The sequence below is a fragment of the Tribolium madens genome, unplaced genomic scaffold, assembly GCF_015345945.1.
Source record: "Tribolium madens isolate multiple individuals breed KSU strain unplaced genomic scaffold, Tmad_KSU_1.1 Scaffold_19;HRSCAF=116;Tcas5.2_LG9, whole genome shotgun sequence".
NCBI classification, from domain to species: Eukaryota; Metazoa; Arthropoda; class Insecta; order Coleoptera; family Tenebrionidae; genus Tribolium; species Tribolium madens.
In genome coordinates this window covers 16343771-16367878 of record NW_025400983.1, presented here as the reverse complement: position 1 = coordinate 16367878, position 24108 = coordinate 16343771, and the positions used below count along the sequence as shown (strand labels likewise).

General features: G+C 29.1%; 2 protein-coding genes across 2 annotated transcripts in view; one reads left to right on the top strand and one right to left on the bottom strand.

Moving 5' to 3' along the window:
* LOC123015510 (UNC93-like protein) overlaps positions 1 to 24108 on the bottom strand; it is a 53071-nt gene that overhangs the window by 27076 nt on the left and 1887 nt on the right. The gene's annotated exons all lie outside the window — the stretch shown is intronic.
* On the top strand, positions 11212 to 15506 carry LOC123015511 (ankyrin-1-like). The gene is made up of 4 exons (XM_044415277.1): positions 11212 to 11255; positions 11314 to 11364; positions 13217 to 14291; positions 14347 to 15506. Exons 1-4 carry the CDS (start codon positions 11220 to 11222, stop codon positions 14379 to 14381), a joined length of 1197 nt encoding a protein of 398 aa, XP_044271212.1. The 5' UTR covers positions 11212 to 11219; the 3' UTR covers positions 14382 to 15506.

Sequence of the window (24108 nt, the reverse complement as noted above, 5' to 3'; positions counted from 1 at the left end):
GTTAAGAAGAAAACTAATATCTTTCAAATTATGGAAAATAGAATTGCATCTTTATTTAAAATTAGAAATTTGGATATAGCCCAAAATATACTATGACATTTAGAAAAATTATGAAATAGTCAACTTATACTACATATATTAAAAGACATTTAATTTAGTTTTTTAATTTTTGATATCGCGCCATAATTAAAAATTCTACAACGCTTGCCGTTTTAAAAAAATCACCCTGTTTAAATGAATAAAATATAAATAATAGTTCAATTTTTTATTGATTCCCTAAGTATTATTGCTTTCGAAAGCATTTTTCTAACTAGGGTGCGACTGATTAAACTGTTTTATTAGTTAATAATAATACAATAATTAAATCAATGAGTTACATAATATACAATAACACCAAAAAAAATTAGTTGGTTAAAGTAACGGTCTCTAAAAACATAAGTTCATAAATCAAATTTTAATGCTAATATGATTTTTTGGAAATGCTTATCAAAAAACAACTATACCTAACTCAGTTTTTTCAAATAGCATAACTCAATTCTCTCAACGGCAAAAGAAAAACCATCGATTTTTATGAAGACTTTTATGTCCCAAACTTATCGATTGCAATTTTTGAAATAATCACGAAAAACAGATTTAATCCTTCTTCATTTTCGAAATTTAAAAAACTCTTAATTTTTACGTTTAAATCACGAAAATACGCGGAACTCGTGTTTTTTCAGTGGACCATTACGTGTTGAAATTATGCTAGCTAATTCAAATACATCATGTACAAAAGGTCACTTAGCGTTATGGAAACATATACGATAATCCGTGTTTTAATGTGGGAGTAGAAAACTAATTAAAAGGTCAAAATGTGACAATTATTGATTATGTTCCTTTAGCCTACTTGACCAACATTGAAAATAAAGAGTTAAAACTGAAGGAGATTAGTAGGTATACATGCCGAAAGTTTACATAAAAATTAATGTTCTTTTGATTGCCTTTGAGAAAATGAGCTCATGCTATTTTAAAAAACTCAGTTACAGCTGTTTTTTGATAACTATTTTCAAAAAATTATATTAGCCTTGAAATTTGATAGTTGATGGTTCTTTACGTTTCCGTTATAAATAGGTTTTCCTGTAGTATAAAATTATAGGAGTAGTAATTACTTATTATAAATATTTGTTTTATAAAATAATGTTTTTGTTTAAGTTACACACTTTGGTTATTATCTATTATTACTTTAAACTATTATTAATTACGTAACATTTGTTGCATTATACAATTTAGTTTTTAAATAATTAGAAAAAAATCAATCTTAGGTTAAAAATGTAAAACAACGTATTCAACTCTCGGTTCATATAGATTGGCTATTATAATAAATTAATAAGCAATTAAAAAAATAAAACTCTTTTTTCTCGAAAATTTAATTTAGAAGAACAGTATTAGTCAAAAAATAATGATTTTTATCTGAATATTTTTTTCCTATCCACAAAAATTATGACTAACTCAGTTTTTTACATATTTGCTTAGTGGAATATTACAAATTTGTATTGGATGCAAACATTGTCAAATGGACATAACATTTTTTATCATTATCTCAAAACATCAATTTTGGGCTAATACTGTTCTGCAACTAACTGATTCGATTAAGTATTTTAAAGCACTATTCATACAGGCTGTTCGGTCCAAGTCGTCCCGGCCGATAACACCTAAACTTACTTTTTTTTTTCAAAAACTAAATTTTCAAATAACACTATTCATTTCTGGCTTTCTTAGTAAATGCATCAATTTTTTTTGGCACATCCAGTGTAGCCGGAAATGCTACCAAATTTAGTTTTTCAAATGGAACACCTATGTTTTTTTTGCTCGAAACAATAATAATTGGCATGAAAAATACGATAAACCACTATTTATTACATTTTACTTTACATAATGCACTCAGAAAATAATTTAAATTTTAGAATTTTATTACGTAGGTGGATTTACCTGTCAAGGTATTCATGCAAAAAGCAATATGCTTGGATACCGTTTAATTGTTAGTTTGACAAAGCCTAATTTGTCAATAAATCTTATTGAGATCTTTAATAACGGATGATATTAATTACGACGAATTGGTAGGTCAACTTGAAGTGTTTTTAAGTGCAATAAAAATAGAGCGGAAGCTGAAAGACAGTTTAGAGAAAAATACCCGAATAGAATCACCTATTCGTTGGAAATTTAGTCGAATTGAAAAACAACTGAGACGAACAGGTTCGCTTCTTAAAACTAAAAAACCTGTAGTTCTTAGTGAAGAATAAGAAAATAGAAATCTGAATGTTCTGTTATCAGTCGAAGAAAATCCAAGAGTTTCCATAAGAGAACTCGCTCATCAACTGACAAAATAGATTTGTCAAATCAACAATTAAACTGTATTCAAGCATTTTTTTATTCACACCTTTCCTTTAAAATTAAAAATCAGGCTACCAGCGACCAATTTCTTTATAAAATTCTAAGATTAAGATGTTTTTTTGATTGCATTGTGTTACGCAAAATGTAATAAATAGTGGTTTACAATATTTTTCATGTCAATTATTATTGTTCGGAGGAAAAAAAAACATAGGTGTTCCATTTGAAAAACTAAATTTGGTAACATTTCCGGCAACACCGGATGAGCTAAAAAAATTTGATACATTTATTAATAAAGCCAAGAATGAATATGATTACTTAAATATTTACTTTTTGAAAAAAAGAAGTAAGTTTAAGTGTTATCAGCCGGGGCGACTTGGACCGAACACCTATATATTACAATACGTTAAATCCAAATTAATTAAGCAACAAAAAACTCTTCTATTTGTAAAGAATTGAAATTTTTTACAAGAGGAATTTTGGGGTATGGACGAAACTTGATGCAGCAGGTATATCCGTTAATCGAAGATAAAAAATCGTCTATTTTACCTTAAATGAAAAAAAGTTTGTTTTATGTTATTTTAACTCTATTAAATTTGACAGAGATGTATTACGTATGTAGGCAACTATAGGTACTTTGTAACTTTGTATAAAAGAATTCACATTTCAGTGAAGAAACACGGTTCAAAAGATTACGTGATCTGATCCGACAAACTGGCCTCACTGAAAGAACTTCAAAGAGTTGGAATGCAGATTAGTTTTAGAATGTGCTTACCTACATACGTTAGCAATAAATTTCGTATCTGTCTGCAAACGTAGAAAAACTAATTTAAATTATATTAACTTCACCTACAACAACTTTCAATAACCTAATTCTAGTAATAATAATAATAAGAAAAATTAAAATGCATTAAGTATTTAATGTAACATTACATTATTGTACAAGAAAAGCAAACATATCCTACTTTACAAATTGCAATCCTCGAGCTAATCCCTTCACACAAATCCTGGAGATTGGAAGACACGAATGTTGTTTTACAACTTTCAACTCATTTGAAAACTTTTTATTTTTGTTATTTGTAATAATACTATTTCTACTTTTAAGGTGGATTAAAATTACCTATCCGGAATTTTTTCGACTGGCGTTACAGAAAACTAGGGATTTTCTGTAAGCTCTCACATCTCCGGAGCGCTTTAAAAAATAGCGATTTCGTTTTTACTTTTTAAGAGAGAACTGATTGAAAATTATTTTTGCTAAATTACAAATAATTCTTTGAAAAAAAACCCAAAGAAATGACCAATTTTGTAATATTAATTAAACTATATTCTTAAACATCTGCCAACAAACATCTTGTGTGGTGCTTGGTGCATTTTGCCTGTAAACACATGTTGTATGGGACTCCCATTTTAAAATTCACAATTTTTATTATACGTTCAAACTGCAAAATCACTTTATTATTTAAATTGTTAGACATTTCTGGACACACTCTCCTAACCGTCACAGATCTTAGACGTGTTTTTCAGCATACACTTTTTAATTTTTTACCACAATTTATGCAAAAAGGTAGTAGCTATTTCTTCCCTAAAGACTCTCTCTCTCTCCCTCTCTTTATTTTTTACGCCAATATTTTTTCTGGATAACAGATTGTAATTATTTTTAATTAAGACCTTGAGGTGAAATAACCCTTGAGGTGTAATTTTTACGAAAAAAATTGAGTTAATTAAATTTTACCTAAATTCTCCTTAATGGAGCTAAAGCTTTTTGAAAATGGTGAACAAAATTATATTGTTTTATTATAGAAGTAATAGCGTCATTTTCTGTAATAGGTCCATAGAGTTGGACGGCGAGCGCAACAGACAACACAATTGCAGACCCAAGCCAAAAAAAAATCGCTTTTACGCCAAATACAACTTTTGTTTTTCTAAATCATTTTAGTAAATAGTTTTACAGTGACATTTTACTCTTTTTTTTCTTTTTCCTGCCTTCCATAATATGGAATGTAGTCATGGACAGTCTAACTTGAATTATCCACCAGTTCAATTTTTTGTTCTAAATTTTCTATAATTTCTAGGGACTTTTATTATTCTGTATAATTTAAAATGTTTGACTTTTGTTGTTGTTATACATACATGTAATACAGCTTCGCAGAGAACTATACTACTCTGTAAAAAAAGTATCGGGAATTTTCGATTTAAAGAGTTCACGTAGAAGATATCTTAATAATTCTTGTCTGGTATATTGGTACAATCATACTCTCTTACCAAGCCAAATTTTACTGTTATAGCTTAAGTGGTTTGTTTAAAATTGTTTTTACCATAGCTTGTGGTTAAGTCAAACCTTTGGGGCCTCATGTATGTCAAAAACACAAAGACGGTGGAAAATGTAAAGAATATCAAAGAAATGATGAGTGTAAATCATCACTTAGGTTTAAGAGTAATATAATTCAGCCGTTGTAAAATGTTTGTAAAAAATATTCTCTGGAAAAGACCAGATTTGTGGAAAGACAACTCTGGGATTTTGCACCATGACAATGCGCCTGCACAATCTTGCACAAATTTTTGGCTAAAATCTAAAAACTCAATAAAAGTCTTCCCGCGAGAAAGACGTTTTGAAACCCTAAAAGACATAAAACAAAATTCGGAGAAAGAACTGAAAGCCAAACCCAGGGCCGTACCCAAGGGGGGGGTTTAGGGGGTTCAAACCCCCCCCGAAATGCTGAGCACTTTGTTATAAGTGTTAAAAATTTAGTTTTTTTTGTTATTTCATTGAGTTGATTTTAAATTTTTGTGAATTTATTTTTCATTTGTTAATTATACAGTGTTTCATTTTTATTGTTAGGTACAAATTTAAATAGTTAATAGAATATTAAATTTTAAGATAAAAGTGTTTTGAAAAATGCTATGAAAAGGAGCTACACCCCCTAANTTTGAAAAATGCTATGAAAAGGAGCTACACCCCCTAAAAAAGGTACGTTTTTTAAAGGGTTTTTCCTAATATTTCAGAATAGATAAAATTACAAAATTTGGTACCTTTACCCAAACAAATGCCAAATAACAAAATTTTTAATCAGGAGCGTCCTAAACGATAAAACAAATTAATTTTTTAATTTTTATGCTGTTTGTGGTCTGTAACATAAATTTTTAAACCGATTTTTACTAAAAATCCGTAAATTGTATCGGAAAAACACAAAAGACCTTTTTTTATGAAAAACTATGAAATTTTGTTGCTGAAAGTGGCAAGAAACCACAGGCAAAATAGTTAGAGTAAATTTTTACCCTAATCCCATCTAGTTTAGGAAGCACCTAATTAAAAATTTCAACATTTTATTTTTGTACTTGTTTAGGTGTATAAAAGTTATCATCTGTGGCAAATTTTGAAATTTTTTTCTAAAATGATTTCGGAAATATTGAAAAATAAACTATTAAAAGACGCACCCCTTGATATATGTTCATAAAAAAAATTTGTTTTAAAAATAAATATTCATCTCCTGTTTAAATTTGTAACAATAAAAAGTATTAAAAATTTATTTTATTTTTTGTTACTTTTGTGAGTTAATTTGAATTTTTTTATGTTTAATTAAGATCTCTTATTTTAATTTAAAATAAAAACGTGTACTTAGAGAAAGAAACACCCCCCGAAATAAAATCCTGGTTACGGCCCTGGCCAAACCTACCTTTCGCTGTTTATGAGAAGTGTTTTGATGATTGATTTAAACGTTGACATATGCGTGTCGCTTCAGATGGAATTTAGTTTTAAGAGAACCAAATAAAAATTGATTAATAAAAACGTAGTAAGTACTATTATATTTAAAATTTGTCGGTACTTTTTGAAGAGAAAGTATTTTGATGCTAAATTTTATAGTTTTTCTGTCTGCTTTGCTTAAATAATTGTAAACGTAACAATATATGTACAGGGTGTTCGCGGAAATATTTTAACCAGTCAAAAAATTCGTTAAGAAAAGTCAATATGAAGACCAAACAAATTTCGTATCCAAATATTTTTTTCTGCATTTTCTCCTCCATAATTTTCACCCTCCAATCAGTGTGTCTGTTCTTGTTAGTTGGAAGTAAAAATATTAATGAAAATAAATTGCATTGAATGTTGACCGTGAAAGTTTTTATACAGAAAAAAGGAAACTTTTTGTCCAAAAAAAAACACTTGTTTACACATGTCAGTTTAGTTAGTCGTTAATGCGCTTTGTCAATCAAGTCATTACAGTCAACAGGCCGAATTGCATCATGTACAGACCGATTTTCAGTAAATGTTTGAGCAGGGATAATTAAAGATCAGTTAGTTGGACCTCACATTTTACCTCATCGTTTAAATGATGCCGCTTATCTGGATTTTTTGGAAAATGTGTTGGCCGGAGGAACAAGTGATATTTACAAAATGGAGCTTCCCCACATTATGCCAGAGTTGTCATGAATTAGTTGAACAATCATTTTCCCGAAAGATGGATTAGTTGCCAGGGTTCAACTGCATGGCCACCGCAGTCACCAGATTTAACTCCATGTGATTTTTTTGTGGGGTTACATGAAACAATTTGTGTACGCAGCTCAAATTAATACTCTCGAAGAGCTGTTGTGTGTGAGAACGCAAGCTTCTCTAGCCCGAAGAGTACAAGAAGTATGTATTGCCAACGAAAGGCCACATTTTAAGCAAATTTTTATAACAGTAAGTATTGACCCACTAACACTGACTCTGATCTACAGTGCGATCAAAAAGTTTATGTATTAAGCAAGCTTAGAAATTTAAAACGTGTGTCTGCGGAAGATAAAATGTCACAATGGTAAATAAGAACTGTCAAAATATTTTTTTGTAAACTGCAGCAACAAATCGTGGTGAACGATTTATGTAGCGATATTTTTTTTTGTCTTTGTGCTGTTGCATGGTGGAAACACAGCCGTTGCCATTGTTATAGCTTTTCCAGCAATAGATTGGACATTTTTAAATATGGGTTGTTTCGTACTGTTAGGTTGGAAAACATCTGCTCACTTGTATTCCTCCACCGATTTTGCACCTCATGTTTTGTTGTTTCGTCATTCCTATCAAATTTAAATTCAAAACGTGTTGTGCGAAATAGTTTTTATTATTTTGGTTTAACACCGTTTAACTGATTTCGTAAGCGTTAAAAATCATTTTTAGTGTGTGTTTTGTTAAATATTTATTGTATTAGTGTGATAATATTATCCTCAGGCAAATGTAGAAATTCTTACTTGATTATTAATGTCAATTATCGATGATATTACTTAGAAAAGTGCTTCCACAAAAACAAGCTATATTACCGTCGCGGATAATTTTGAGGCCTAAAAACTGGTTGCTAATGCCTCTTATCTCTTTAAAGATAAAAATCTGTGTTTAGGCTTTCTTATACAGGGTTCTTCATGTCATCCCCGGTCTTCTGTAGGTCAGTTATTATTTAAGTGGGAATTTTGATATTTTGTAGACTTTATTTATATTCTAGAGCGCATTTCAGGAAAATATTTTTGATTATACATGATGGTCTAAAAATAAATTACAATAAAAACTTAAGTTTTTTTTAATGAAACACCATAAATGTTTCTTGGTATTTTTGAATGTAGCTTTTAATTTCAACGTGTTTAAGCTAAACTTCTATTAGTCGATTTTGCTTTTTTGAATTAAGTTGTTTTTTTTTGACGAAAACATCCTCTTTTGAAAAATTTATTACACAAAAAGTTAAGACAGCTGGAAAAAACTTTTTTTACCACTGTAAAGAGGAAAGTACGAGCTTTAAGACTATAACATGTTTTAATGTATTGCAGTCGAAAAGTGAAAAAAAAGTCGAAGTTTCTTAAAAGTTAAATAACTTTAAAAATATAAATGCATCTCGTAGACTAATAAATTGTCTATCTAAAAAAATAAACTTTTGATGTTTAAAATTGATAAATTAAAAGATATATACCTACAATACCTAAATACCTAAAATTAAAATGAGCATTGTTGATACCAAGGCAACGATAGTAATTCCACCACTGACCACTTATTTGGGATTCGTCCAGAAATTGTAAAATCCGACGTAAATATTGAAATTCAAATTGTTTTATTGTAAAAATTAAGAATAATGGTTTCAGCATGTAATCTAACTTAAATTGCTATTTGCCTTGCATCCTAGCCTTGCATTACCAAAATATCATGGTTATTGCGACATTAAAAATCTATTTTTTGTAAATCTGCCAAAATGTGTAATAAAACATTTTAAAGTAAAATTCACATTTGGTAAGGTAGGTACCACTTTTAGCGCGGAGTGTTCGTAACTTGTGTGTATATAACTTGTGTGTGTATACAGGCTGGATTATAAGAAACGTCTCGAGCTATAATTTCATTACTTTTAAAGACGTTACAGTACTTCTTTGATCAAAATTGTACAGTTTTTTGGTATCAGTCGTTTATTTGTCTTAGATAAAATGAATAAAAATGTTCTATTCTTTCTTCAGCCTACTTTATTTAACTTAATTTTTAAAGTGCCTAAAAATAAAAGTTAGTAATAAATAATAAATAGTGGGTTTATTGAATAATAAATGAGCATTTATCTCAAACAATAGATAGCAATAAACTGTGCAACTTGATTCTAAGGAGTATTGTGATATCTTTAAAAATAATAGAGTTATTCAGCATGTATTTAGATTCTATTTGGCAGAACAAAAAATGGTTATGGATGCACATGAGAAACAAAATTATTGTCTTTTCATAGGACGAAAAATGTCAACAAGACTCGCAGGATTTGTGCATCTCTCTAATTAGAGAAGACATAGGTGTAGGGCATAGAACCTTCAGATGGCGAAGTAAAATACGTTTGGACGCAGAAAGTTGTTTCAGCTGAATTTCAAAATTTTTTTTCAAAAAAAAAGACTTGAGCGTGAATTCGTACTTTGCTTTTGATATTTTCGGTATAAAACTCTGAGAAGCATTGTTAACAGCTTTATTAATATTTATTTTTGGATTTGTAGTGACACATTTGACTTTTTGATAATTTTATTTTTGGTAATCTAGTTACATGCATGAAAACATTGAACTGAAAATTAATTATTTGTTATTTAATTAAGAAACAAAAAAATAAAAGAAATAAAGTTTAAAAAGAAAAAAAAATCATGTTAGTGTTTTAATAATTATCCTGTTGCTCATAGATAAATCAAATTGAAATTATTTTTATAAATACATAACAATCTAAAATCTACTATTTCTCACAATTCAAACGTACCGTAGGATATTAGAAGAGGAAACAAAAAAGCTGTAGGTATCTTGAATTGTAACTATGTTTAACGTTACTTGTGGCTTTTATTGGTGAAGTTTTTGCACTTTTAGGTACTGAATAATTAAGAGAAAACATATAGTATTATTCAAGAGAGGAGTATTTCTGAAATTTTTTGTCGCAACTAACAATACCGATCTCACTAACTGCTATATAATTAAATATAATATTTCTTTTAAATTAGTAATCTAAGTAAGTTGCGCCTACTCGGTTGGTGAATAATAACAAAACATGTCGTATTGTTTGGACAGTGAATTTCGTCCACCCAATTTTCCTGACAAATTAAAAGTGTAAATTAGTCTTTAGGTTTTCCTAACTTTGTTTCAGAATTTTGATTAACGTTTGTCATGTTGACAGAATGCTCGATGCTTCTTGCTACTTTTTCCTTGTCCTTTGAAGTGGTATAGTGGTAGTCCTTGGTATGCCCAAAAGTAGTGAGACACGTCTTAGAGACATACTTTCTTGTACCAGAATTTTTATTTTATTATGTTCGAATTTGATTAAATTTGTCAATACGTATTTGAATGTCAGTTATCATGATAATAAAGCACAGACTACAGTGAATTTTTGTGAATTCACAGAAATTGGGTGGACGAAATTCACTGTCCATCACTCTACTTTAATACCAAATTCATTACTGTTTATTTTATACCTTATTTATTATTTTAAAATTAACCCTAAAACCACCCTCTAGATCAAAAATGTCTAATCGGGATGAAATTAACAATAAACAATTATATTTATTCTAAAAACCTTCTGGTTTAAAAATGTTTTTGTTGGGGATGAAATTAACAATAGACAATCTCATTAATTTTGAAATTTAAAAAAAATTCCGTTCAGGTACTATTATTTTAAAATTAACCCTAAAACCACCCTCTAGATCTCAAATCTCTTTGATGGGAATGAAATCAACAATATACTATTACATTAATTCTAAAACTGTTAAAAAATTCCGTTCAGGTACGATTATTTTAAAATTAACACCAAAACCACGCTCTAGATCAAAAATCTTTTTGATGGGGATGAAATTAACAATATACAATTACATTAATTCTAAAACTGTTAAAAAAAACAGTTCAGGTACGATTATTTTAAAATTAACCCCAAAACCACCCTCTAGATCAAAAATCTCTTTGATGGAGATGAAATTAACAATATACAATTACACTAATTCTAAAATTGTTAAAAAACTTCGTTCAGCTACAATTATTTTGAAATCAACCCCAAAACCACCCTCTACATCAAAAATCTTTTTTAATGGGGATGAAATAAACAATAAATAGTCACATTAATTCTAGAATTTTGAAAAAATTCCGTTCAGATACAATTATTTTAAAATTAACCCTAAAACCACCCTCTAGGTCAAAAATCTTTTTGATGGGGATGAAATTATCAATTTCCAACCAATAAATCATTGTTAACCCCCCTGAATAAAATTACCCTCGTCTTAAAGTCAAGACAATACCACGCCACGGTACTGAACTAAGTGAAATCAGATGAAATTGCAAATCGTTCTAACGAATGAGTGAAGTGGAAGGAGAAGTCTTTACTGCGCATTTGCCAAACACGGCTTTTCGTGACATGTCGAATTTATTTCCGCCGGATCACATGCCACTTGTGAGATAAATGATAGATTTATCATTTCTTATCATTTTATTTTGTTTTTTTTTTATAGTTGTTGCAGGTAGAAATTTTACATATTAACAAAATGTGGGGGCAACCTGAGGTAAGTTCTTATTCTTGTTCTTAACTATAAATTACTAACTCTATTTGTATGATACAGTTGGAGCATGTAACTATAACTAGGGCCGCGATTGCTTTTTATCTGCCCTACCCAATCGGTTTTCTTAGCAACCAATGAAATATGTCTCCAAATCTTTGATTTTTACATTCTGACAGTTGTAAAGATGGACTTATGTAGAATGTTTTGGAAAATTTAACTCTAAATTCGAGGGAAAGTAATGGTGACACGGATTTTGGTATTAATTCTGAAATATCCGATTAATTTTTAGTTTCGTTTTGTTTTTAATTTTGTTTGTTATACATAACTATTAAATCAGACTTTAACTATGATTGCTGATTTTATGTTGGTGGGGTAGATCAAACGTTATAACAAGACTACTACAGTTATTATTTCTTGAAATTCCGATCTAAGATAGGTAATTAAACTATAGAATAATCATATCATTTATACTTCAATACCAAATTCATTACTGTCAAAATGTTTATTTTATACCTTATTTTGTGCAGCCAAGTTATTTTATGGAATAACTTCTTAAAGCATGGAATATGATGGATGTACAGTTGCAGAATTAAAATTTTGGGCAGTATTTTTCTGTCACTTTAAAAAGTTCACTGTAAAGTACTATTTACTGTTATCATGAGTCATGACTGACATTTGACAATTAAACTTTTTTCCTTGTTAAAATTGTTAATTAAACTATTTGTCTGTATGAGGAAATTTATTAATTGAAGTAAGTGTAATTAAATCATTGCTTGGATCTGCTGCCTACCCGTTATTATGTCACAAATCACTATTTTTGAAAGTAAATAAGTCAAAATGACATGAGTAAAAAATGAGTTTTTTTAATGAAAATGACAATACTGCACAAAATTCCGCACTGTACCTATTTTCTGAGGTGAAATAAATCAAAAATATTTTATTTGTGTGTAAAAGAAAAATCTGTGTAACAAGTGGAACCCATGCCCTGAGGAACTTAGAGTCAAAATAATCCACTATATCATACAGAAAAAACATTATGAAAAGGGACAGAATGGGCGATTGAAATGGTAAACTGACAGATCTAACATTAGTGGTTTTCATCACGCAAAATGAGATTATTTATATTATAGACATATTGATAAAAATTGTCATTAGTATAACAAAATTTAAAGTTGTGATTCTTATTGTTATTGGTTTTTATTTATTTTTTTAATAAATACATGCTGATTCACGAGGAATAATGAGCCTGACCAAATTCTCGATGCACCCAACATTACATTTTTATAGGTCAGGTAGATTTCAAAGATTATTTCTGATAAATATGAAATTATAGCGAGCAAACTTACAATTTGTCAGTTTGGCATTAAAATGGCAACAAAATAATGAAAAACAAAAGTAATTGAAATACCAACACAATAATGTATTTTTAAATAAGATTAACGGGAGGCATCTATTTAAGCTTTATCAAATGGTACCCTTCGCTTTGATAACTTAACAGGAACCCAATTGGCTCAAAAACTCACCTGGTCGTGTCAGAAGGTGCTTTTTCTTTCGGGGTATCATGGGGCATCACATAAGCAGCAAGAAATGCATTCTTCAAACATTCTCCTTAAGCTAAAAACATGTCAGTCTTTGGAATAAGTCATCATTGGAATAAGTTCATATTTTGCTCAGTTTGTAATAAATTTGTAGCGTTTGTCAAAAATGACAATGATGATGATTGATGATAATAATAGGCGTCGTGGACTCAAATTATAATTTTTTTAAGTGTCGCAAAGCAACTTGCGAAAAACTTGCATCGCGAATTTGGTCAAGCTCAATATTCCTCGTAAATCACCTTGTTATTATATTACAGGATTTACGTTACGCAATAGCGCAGAATAATGTGAACAGAATCAGAACCATCAACGTGAATGGATATAATGTGAATTCTGTATACCAATATGACACTCCACTTTTGTATGCACTTCGATATAATAAAAATTTGGAAGTTATTGAATTGATATTAAATAGCGGTGCCAATGTGAATTTAAGCAGCAGCAGTGGTGTTCGACCACTAGTCGCAGCCATCGACTCTAACTGTTCATTGGAAATTATCAAACTTTTGATAAATCGAGGAGCAGATGTAAATCAACTTGGAAGGAGTAATTCTAATTTACGTAAAAATTATACCCCACTTTTAACGGCAATAGAGAAAAATAATTTTCAAGTCGTTCAATTATTGTTAGAACATGGAGCAGATGTCAATAAATCAAATCAAGATGGAACAACAGCTCTGACACTTGCGCGTAAATTGAACCGTTTAGAATTTTTAGAAAAAAGTTTACGTAAAGAAAAGAATGAAAATCTAGAAGGTTGTACACCTTTAACTGCTGCTATCTTGTCTGGAAAGCTAGACGACGCAAAAGTGCTTTTAGAAGAACGAGTAGATTCTTGCAAAGCAGACTCCAATAAACAAACTCCTCTTCTTGCAGCAGTGCGATCTAAAAATCTAGAAGCTGTGAAACTTTTGTTAAATTACAAAGCAAATTTAACAATTCCTACTGCTTTCCTAGAAGCAATTAACTTGAAGTGTTCGGAGATTGTTAAATATTTAATAGAAGAAGGAGCAAATGTTAATAAAAAATATCGCGATGGTTACACACCCTTAATCAAAGCTATAGAAACTGAAAATTTAACAATTATTGAAGAGCTTTTGAATAGTGGTGCCAAAGTAGACTTGGCTGACAGTGAAGGGAAGACTCCTTTGGCGTTGGCAGCAAATAAAAGAAGTATTCTTATTGTGAATCATTTGGTCGAAGCAGGAGCTAATATCAATTTGGCACAACGTGAACTTGAAGAATTTGCAAATGAAGATGAAGATTTTGACACTTATTACCAAAATTTAAAAGAGGAAAAGGACCAAAAATTAGCTTCAATGTCTAATAGAGGTGAGTTATAAAATATTAAGTTTTTACAAAGTGAATAATTTTCAATTTTGAACAGATTTTTATCATGGAGTTCACGAAGCTGCAGATTAGAGACGATGGGTTTTGTATCTGGTATATTATCATGTAATTGTATTATTTTACTTTCTAGATTTGAATTAAACAATTGTTTTATATTGTATTTATCCCACGTGTTATAATGAGAGTGAACATTTTTTGAAGCAACCAACATTACTTTTCAAAGATAAAGATTAAAATATTTGGTTTTAATAATTTAAACACACAGTACTTTAACTTTAATTTATAGAAAATCAAGTCTTGTTAGTTTTTTTCTTACTCGATGTAATAATGGTCAGTTTGGGAGTTTTTATCTTATTGGTGAAAAAAATTAATGTACCACAAAATTTACGTTAACAGTATCATATTTTATTGTACAAAAATAAGTAACATATTTTTACTAGAAATTATTAATTAATACAGACATTCAGTTTTGTGTTTCTTTGGATTGTTATCTGTTGATAAGATTTCAAATTTTTTATTTAAAAACATGTACGAATTGATCCATAAGAGAAAACGTTGTATTATACACGTAAAGCAAAGTCAGCATTTTACGCTTGTGATTCCGTTCTCAAACTTTGGTTTTAATAATTTAAACACACAGTACTTTAATTTTAATTTATAGAAAATCAAGCCTTGGTAAATTTGGAGAAATTTACAAAAATGTTTAGTAATAACAAAAGTCTGAAATGATTCTCATTTATGGTAAAAGTTTACAAAACGTATTGGAGGCTGTAGCACGATATCCAAATAGACGGGCTGTGAGTATAAATTTTGTCAAAAATGAAAATACAACCACTTTATTAAATTAATTAAAACTAAATATTTTAATAATCTTGGAAATGTAATATTGGTTACTTTAAAAAATTGTTCAGGCTCATTATTACTTGTGGGACAGCCTGTATAGGTAGGTGTATACGTTTAAATTTAAAATGAAACACCAATTCTTGTCTTTTTCAATTAACAAATTGTTTTTATACAAACATAAACATTCCTGTGTCTTGTACTGATTACAAAAAAAAACATTAATAGTTACTTTTGTTACAAGTAAGTAAAATACAGTTTTTGCGAACGAATCGTTGCTGTTTTCGCATTATAAGCATAATGTTTTTTTAAGTTTATATTGAGTCATTCTGTATTCATTTGTAAAATAAATATTTGTCAACATTGAATTGGTCTTTATTATTGTCAAGTTGGCATTTCCTAATTTTAGCAATATAGAAATTACCAACGTTATCTGACATTTGGTGAAAAGCGAAATGTTAATTAAAAAATAATAAAACAATTTTTCTCTTATACAGTGTCGGAACTCGAGGCCCAGAGAAAAATTTCAAGTAAAATAAGATATCAGGAACATGGAAAAAATGTTTATAAAATCCTATATGTAAAAAAAATTACATTTATTTTTTGGCATTTGACATTTTTTATGTCTATTTAATGATACCGATGATCTTGTATTTATTTTTTATAATTCTTTAGTAAAGGTAGAAAATAAAAGCCACAAATAACATTAAACAGAGTTACAATTTAGGATAGAGCTTCCTTGATGATGTTAATTTAAATAATAACTCGTGTCCTATCTCTCCTGATAAGAATTTTACAGCACTCAGAATGTGGATATGGAAATTTGATTTTTTTGTAATAACTTTGGATCCATTTGTCCAAATATTATAAAATTTGGAACATTTCCTTGTGACAACATAGCTTTTGAACTGGTAATCACGAAAACCGGATACATCCATTCAATTTCCGGTTCCAGCAGTTGCAGGTCACATTTTCTGTATTTTTCCATTTGTTTGCTCTCTAACACCAATTTTTTATTGCCAAGATAGATAGAGTAATCAATTTCGAATAAAAAACGCATAACCTTTAATACCCCTAAAATGGACCGTTTCAAAGATATTTTAATTTAAACTAAGGACTGCACAACGCTGAAATAAAAAATAGGGATTTTGAATAAGTGGTATTCTCGGCAACCAGTGACCATGGTCACATGGTCTGGGCAATAAAAAATTGGTGTTAAGAGACCAAAAAAAATGGAAAAACACAGAAAATGTGACCTGCAACTGCTGGAAKCGGAAATTGAGTGGATGTATCCGGTTTKCGTGATTACCAGTTCAAAGGGTATGTTGTCACAGGAAATGTTCCAAATTTTATAATATTTGTTCAAATAGTTTCAAAGTTACTACAAAAAAATCAAATTTCCATACCTACATTCCGAGAGCTGTAAAATTCTTATCAGTAGAGATAGGACACGAGTTATTATTTAAATTAACATCATTTTATGGGTCATTTTTGAGGTTCAAATATTGCTTCATATTTATGAATAACCCTGTATATATAAGTATTTACAAGAAAAATAAATAGAGTTAAAATGCAAAATTTAAACTCTCTTGACTTCGAAATATTTATACAGGGTGTTTGCGGTCTTAACAAAAATGCATAAATGGTGAACTTGAAAACAACTTTACTCAGTCATTCTTTAAGTAATCAATTTTGGTTTTTGTAAGATAATTTAAAAGAATATTCTATGGGCCGATACGTTGGCTTTTTTTTAAAAAAGTGTTTAGTTTTTGAGATATTGTGATTGATGTAAAAGTCACGATATTTAACGGTAGACCTAAAGATTCGTTTTAGGGTTTTGGTATTTATTACAAAATATTAATTCTTAACAAATTCAACAAACACCATGTAATAAAACACTGTTGTTTTTAAATTATTGATAAATATATTTTGTCCAAGAATGCTTCCTAGTTCATTGCTTTTACCACTAGAGGCGTTGCCAGCGCCGCTTCTGTGGAGGATCGAGGGTCTCTACCTGCCCTTGTACCAACCCAAGCAAATGAGGGATTAGGGTCATCTTTATCATGTAATTAGAATAATAATGTTCAGTTATTATTATTAGAAAACTAGAAGCAGAAACATTTGACGTGAAATGAGAAAACAAGCTAATTTTGTTTGAATTGTACTTCTATCGAATCTCCCGTGATTAGTACACCTGACCATTTTTTTTTCGAAAAAATATGTGCCTTGTGGGGATCTAAGATTATTTATTATCTATGAGAGTTTTAATAAACAGCCACAATAATCAGACGAAATAATTTATTATACAACAAATTTACACCTATTATTAATTAAACAAATTTCGCCACTATAGTAACTAAATTGTCTTATCCGTTCTGAAAAACTGTATTTTGGGTATTGAGTATATAACCATTTTTCATACTATTTTATTGGGTCCACAAAGACTCAGCTTGTTTCGAGAGCGTATACAAAAAAATTATTACTTTTAAACAAATGCTCGCCAGAAGTCTAAAACAAATAGTTTTTTAGCGGGGCAACTATAAAAAAAATCGTTAAAGAGATCGTTTTTTTTTTAATTTATCGTTGTTCTTCATAAAAAATGATTCAGCCTATCACAATCTTTTTTTTTATATAACTATAAATGAAAATTTCGCATTTTTCTACGGTTAGTGGTACTCATAAATGTGGTCAATGGCAAAAAATTGTAATGGAAAACAAGGACACGTTTAAACTAAAAAAACCTAGCTAAAAAAAATCATAAATACCCCTCCAAAGAATATGAATTTTATAGTGCGCATTATAAATTTGATATTTACATGTACAGTTGCGGCCTTTGAAAACTAAGACATTAACTTTTGGCATACTATTTGCTATTTTACAAATTTGTATACTGTAAATAAGGTTTTCAACAAGGATGACAATGTTAGTTTTAATTTTTCAAATTCGAATGGTGTTGCAATAAAATAGTGAAGTTATTTCTGTCTACAAAACTAAAATTCATTGTTTTGAATTAAAGTTTTTTGTTCTATGACACTGATTCGTATTATTTTAATTACATTTTAGAAACTTCAGTTTCAATGCATTTTACAACAACAAAATTTTGGATTTGTCAAAGTGTCTTAGTTTTCAACGGCCGCAACTGTACATACGTACACGGAATTTTGGACGATTTGTCATTCGGTTGACATAAAATGTAAAACTTTTTTTGATTGTAGTTTTTATGCTGACAGCTAAATAAAAATGACAATAATTCAAAATAATAATAAACAAATTATAACTATGTAAAAAACGTACTGCAACTGCTGGCATTATTGTATGTATTAGGAAATCGACGCCAAAAATTAATTTCAACTAAAACTTTCAAGTTTTAGATCCAAACGTCAGTCATAATGACACTAAAGYGTTGGTTACGTTGATATTTTTTGAACTGACATAACTTGATGTCCAAAATCTTGTATCCACAATTTTTTCGATTATAAAAATTTTAATTTATGGAATTATATGTCTTGTTACCCCATACAAAAATTTAATTTCCATTGAAAATGGAACCTGTGAGCTTTCTAATTAGTAAATATGTACAACCTATCAGGTAGATAGAACAATTATGATTAGATTTTTTTATAAGATCCAAAAGTCAAAACAACATTTAGCTTTCTAAGAAATGTGTCAATGTCCCGCCTAGGCATTTTGTAAAAATTGTATTGGAGCAGTGATTCCGAGTTTTTCCTTAGTGGCGGAGGTTATTAAAGAAAAACTGAATTATTATCAATCATTAACGAAAAATAACGCAACTATAAAAATCTGGGAAGGAAGTGTACAATGAAACAAGATACGAAAGGGAGAATTGATCTTATATGAGGTTAAACATTTAAAGCTTAAAAACTAGAAGTGTTAAAAAATTCCCTTGGATTAAAAGGGGAGTCAGTTGAACGAAGTCAAAAAATGTCTAGGCGAGACGGCGATGAATAATGTTGTTGTTTATTTTTTAGATACTCGTATCTAAGTAGTAGGTACAACTTTATTCTAGAACTGGTTATTTTAGTATTATTACATATTTGATTTAGTTTTTTTCTTACTCGATGTAATAATGGTCAGTTTGGGAGTTTTTTATCTTATTGGTGAAAAAAATTAATGTACCACAAAATTTCCGTTAACAGTATCATATTTTATTGTGCAAAAATACAGACATTCAGTTTTGTGTTCCTTTGGATTGTTATCTGTTGATAACATTTCAAATTTTTTATTTATTTATTTGTACGAATTGACCTATAAGAGAAAACGTTGTATTATATACATAAAGCAAAGTCAGCATTTTACACTTGTGCTACGCACTCGTTTCACAAACACATCACTCACAGATAAAAAACAACTTTTCTTTACTTGTATAATAATAGTATATTAAAAAACAAGTGTCATAAAACCAGTCTTAATGCACGAATTCAAGTTTAAAAAACGAGTGGCGCAGCGCCACGAGTTATTTTAAAGAATGTGTGCTTCAAGGTCTAATAAAACGAGTTTGTTATACTAATTTGCTTTCTAATTTTAAATGATTTGATCACCTTTTGACTATTAAGACGTCACGTTCTTTAATATGTCTATTAAAGAATCAAAATGGAGGCAAATTACAAAAACTACTATTATTTAATGAAAGCAAGGTATTGGGGTRCAAATCTAGTTGGAACGCATTATTTTTTTGTTTAATTTTGTTTCATAACATGTACACCTATTTGGTTTCTGTWCCTACCAACATTTAATTCAAATTTAATAATGTACACTGGCCGCCAAAATTAACCGGACTAAAAGTTTGCGATTTTTGCCATTGCAATATTTTTGTTATTCTTTGTCAGATTTCGACAAATTTTTGTTTGGCTTAAAGAAAAAACTTTGTAGATCATTGTAATTTAATTCAATAACATTTCTAATTTTGTCTTCTAAATGTGATACTCAAAAAACGAAGGCACTCTTTTTTTACTTATTTTTGTATTGTGTGACAGAGACAGAGTTTTTGCTGATTTCAGATTATTGCCCACTCTTTTCTGAATTATGTACCACATTTTCCATAATTTTAAATCATGAGATATGAGAAATATAATATAATCTAAAACAAAAAAAAACTTAATTTTGTCTCTGTTGCACACTACAGCTCAGTGTAGAAAAAAGTAAAAGAACAGTGCTCTTCTCTTTTGTTCTGCAAAGTTCGTTCTTTAAGTCGAACAAAAATTCTTCGAAATCCCACAAAGAATAACAAAAATATTGCAATGTGAAAAATAGCATAATTTTAGTTGTTCTGATAATTTTGGCGGCCAGTGTATTAAGACAACTTTAAAAACTTAGATTTTCTATATTTTCAAAGTTTAGTATTGTTTTCATGACTTTAGAAAGATTTTCGAACCGCATTTATAATTTTTTTATGAAAGCACAAAGAAAAATTCAAGAGGTAGGCGTAATTGTTGTTTTAATAAAAAGAAAAATTATAACGAAAAGCCGAAAAGGACTCCATATTTGAATCAAAGTGTAAGTTTATGTGGTTCGAGGGAGGTACAGGAAATAAAGTCTTCTTGCAAGAAAAAATCAGGCGTCTCATCTTCAGTCTAGATTATTAACCCTTAAACTGCTGAATTAATTTTATAATCCTTTGCTGTGTGCGTACATATATATGGTTGGTGCGTATATATACGTTTAGAGCGGTTAAATCTTATTGCGTCTAAATACGTCTTGAGCAGTTTATGCTAAATTTGTCACCGTTTTTACCAAAAATTTGTCTTAGCTATTGATTAGTACAAAATTTATGTTGTATTGTTGATACAAAAAAACATTTCTCATTTAAAATAAGACGCAAACTTAAAAAATTGTATAACCAATAAAATAATTTCGCTTGTAAGAAGTCATCACTCGTTTTTCCGCCCTAATATCGCAGTACACAACTTTTGAACATTTTGTTATGAAAAAAATGCGAGTCCGCCCCATGGGTTTCTAAGAATGCATTGAAGAGTTACCTCGTATAAATACGTTTAGAGCAGTTAACAGCACCAATGGAAAAATTAAATAATTAAATAAAACATTCTCTGGGCACTACGGACAATTGAAAATTATAACTTATTATTTTTAACATAACTTGCGGGCATTAATTGTTTTCTCAATCTTGACTAATTTGGTTTTTGGCTTTTATACATAAATAACCATTAAAACAGGCATATGATTGTTTGGTTGCCTAGCTAGTATTATTACTATAACAGTGTCTGCTCTCGGAATCGAGCATGCAAGCGTATTCGGTACACGAACACAAAGCACCGATAATAATAAACCTCAGGTCGTATTGTAATAAATACTCGTTTGTAAAAAATATTCTTTGTTATAACTGGAGCAAAAGTGGTAATAGTGAGTTACATGAAAATATATTACAACAGAGTAACTACAACAGGTTTAAATTTTGATAAAAAATTATCCAACCTCTACTTCAATTTTTATTTTTTTTAAAGTACAGCGCACAATATTTGAGTTTAACCTTGCTGTGAGTGGTTTTTCATTGTCTAAGTTATTTTTTCTTAATAGTAAATGAAAAACACAATAGGTAACTTGTAACATTTTTTTAAATTTACATTCCAGTTTCCATAACCAGTTTATATTTTTGGATTTTTAGTTTGAGGTTGCCGTCGTTTTAAAAACACAAAATAAAATATATTAACACAAAATAAAATATATTTTTTTTTAATAATATTGTACATGACCTTTATTCCTTGATTACATTAATTAACAAAAGCACTTTTACGGTTGCCCTTCTAATTACCCGCTCACCGTGAACCAACAATTAAAGCAGATTAAGGAAATCTTGAGATTGTCAAAATCAATTCTCATTTAAGTAATAAGAAACCTACATGAGGTATTTCTCCTATCATAGGGTAAATTCGGGAGGGATGAACTTTGGAACTTGGAATCCTTCTAGTGCTTTATCACTTATAGTAAAATATTAATCATAATATAATGTTTCAAGTTAATTACTATAAAAGATAGGAAATATGGTGCTCTAAATACAGAGAAACGGACTAAAAAATTTACAAAAGACAATAAATGCAGAAAATATGTATAGTAAAAAACTATCATCGGATCAGCGAAGCTTCTTGGTTCAACATTTTGTCATACGTATGCGTATTAAAAATTGTGGTTCGGTCACAATACACTCTACTTTAACGCCAAATTTAAGTAAACACAAAAAAAACACAAGTAAATTTAAGTAGAAAATATTGTCAAGAAAAATAGTAATTATTAGTAGTCGGTCTCATCCACACAATGTGTTAAAAATGGGACTTTCACCCAACACAATAGAATAATTTGAAAAATATACTTACTTTAATTATTTTGTTGTGTTTTTAGTTTTTTAAGTGGCTTAGTGGAAACCTGCTAAAAAACTTTTTTATATTAATATTTGTAATTTTTATATTATGGTAATTTATTATAAAGATGAAATATTTTAAGAGGAGCCCTATTTGATATAAAAAAATTATTAACTAAAAAAACAAACTTACTTTGTTTTACTTCTGAAACAAAGGTGGCGCAAGTATAGTTAACTATGATGAAAATGAAGTTGTGAAAATATTACAACTACAAAAAATGTAAACAAAACAAAATTATAACCAATGTAATCAATTTCATTGTTTTGCGCATAAACACTCGAACTCTATTTTATTTGCGGGAATGCAAATTATTATGAAAACAGATCACTTTCGTGTTTCTTAAAGGCATGGACTTGAGTTCGGTGTTGTAAAAATAAGTCTCAATAAGCATCTCAAAACACAATTATTTTAGAATTAACGTAAGAGGTAAAGATTGTTGTCAAAATTGTGTACATTGTTTGAAGTGGGTTATCATTATATTGTAAAAAAACAATCAATTTAGATTTTTGAATTTATTCAAAATTTATTGCCATGATGTGAGGCCGTTTGAGGTCAGCCATTATTATATTGTAAAAAAACAATCACTTTAGGGCTTTAGATTAATTCATAAATGTCATGATTCATTGTTTAATTTAGATTCTTGCATTGATTTATTAAAATAATTCCAACTGGAATTAAATCTAAATCACAGGCTAGAAGTTACCACAATAATTAACTTAATAATTATAATTTTAACAACAATTATTTTTGTAACAATAATTTTACACAGCATTGCTTATGAATTRGATATACAATATAGATTAGATAGATCAAAAAGTTTTTCTATCAAGCAAGCCTAGAAATTTAATACGTGTATCTGCGGAAGATAAAATGGTAGAAATGTCAAAATAATTTTTATGTAAATTATGACAGGAAATCGTGGTGAACGATTTGTATGTATAAATAAACACCAGGATATTTTGAGACGTTTTATAGAATAAAACAATTTGCTTAGATCAATATTTTAATTTTGACTCGATTTTTGATAAAATAATTTTTTGACATCTAGTTAACATACCAACTGCCATGCGACATACGTCCTCAACTATAGTACGCCTACTTGATAGAAAGACAGAAGGTACAAGGTTTATTGTTTGCGTTAAACGTTTAAGGTCCTAAAAAACCAACAATAACACAACAAAATTGTTTTTTTTAGTAAAAAATTGTTTTTTAAGCAAAGAACGCCTTGGTTTCACAGTTTTGTTAAGTTGGCAACATAGTTACATGTCAAAAACTAATAAAAATTTAATAAATAATTATTTTATATCACAACCTTTTGTGAGTGAATACTACAAAAGCAATATCAAACTCATTCAGAATTCCCAAGACCAACGTTTCGTTTTTATTTTTACAAATTACAAAAGATTTTAAAGTTATTAAGATCTTGTTCACATTTTTGACTATTTTGAAGCCAAAATAAAATGGAAACTTTTTACTGAGGAAGTGAAGAAAATCTTTTGACATAGCAACTTGCTTATTTTTATCTGATTTTAATAAATTAATTCGTTTTAAATCGACTCACAAATTAA

Bases quoted from the DNA above. Each gene is read 5' to 3' on its own strand.
- LOC123015511 (XM_044415277.1), top strand. From the start codon at position 11,220: ATGTCGAATTTATTTCCGCCGGATCACATGCCACTT. The intron at 11,256-11,313 runs GTGAGATAAATG...TTTTTTTTATAG, and splicing joins CGCCGGATCACATGCCACTT to TTGTTGCAGGTAGAAATTTT. The intron at 14,292-14,346 runs GTGAGTTATAAA...AATTTTGAACAG, and splicing joins AGCTTCAATGTCTAATAGAG to ATTTTTATCATGGAGTTCAC.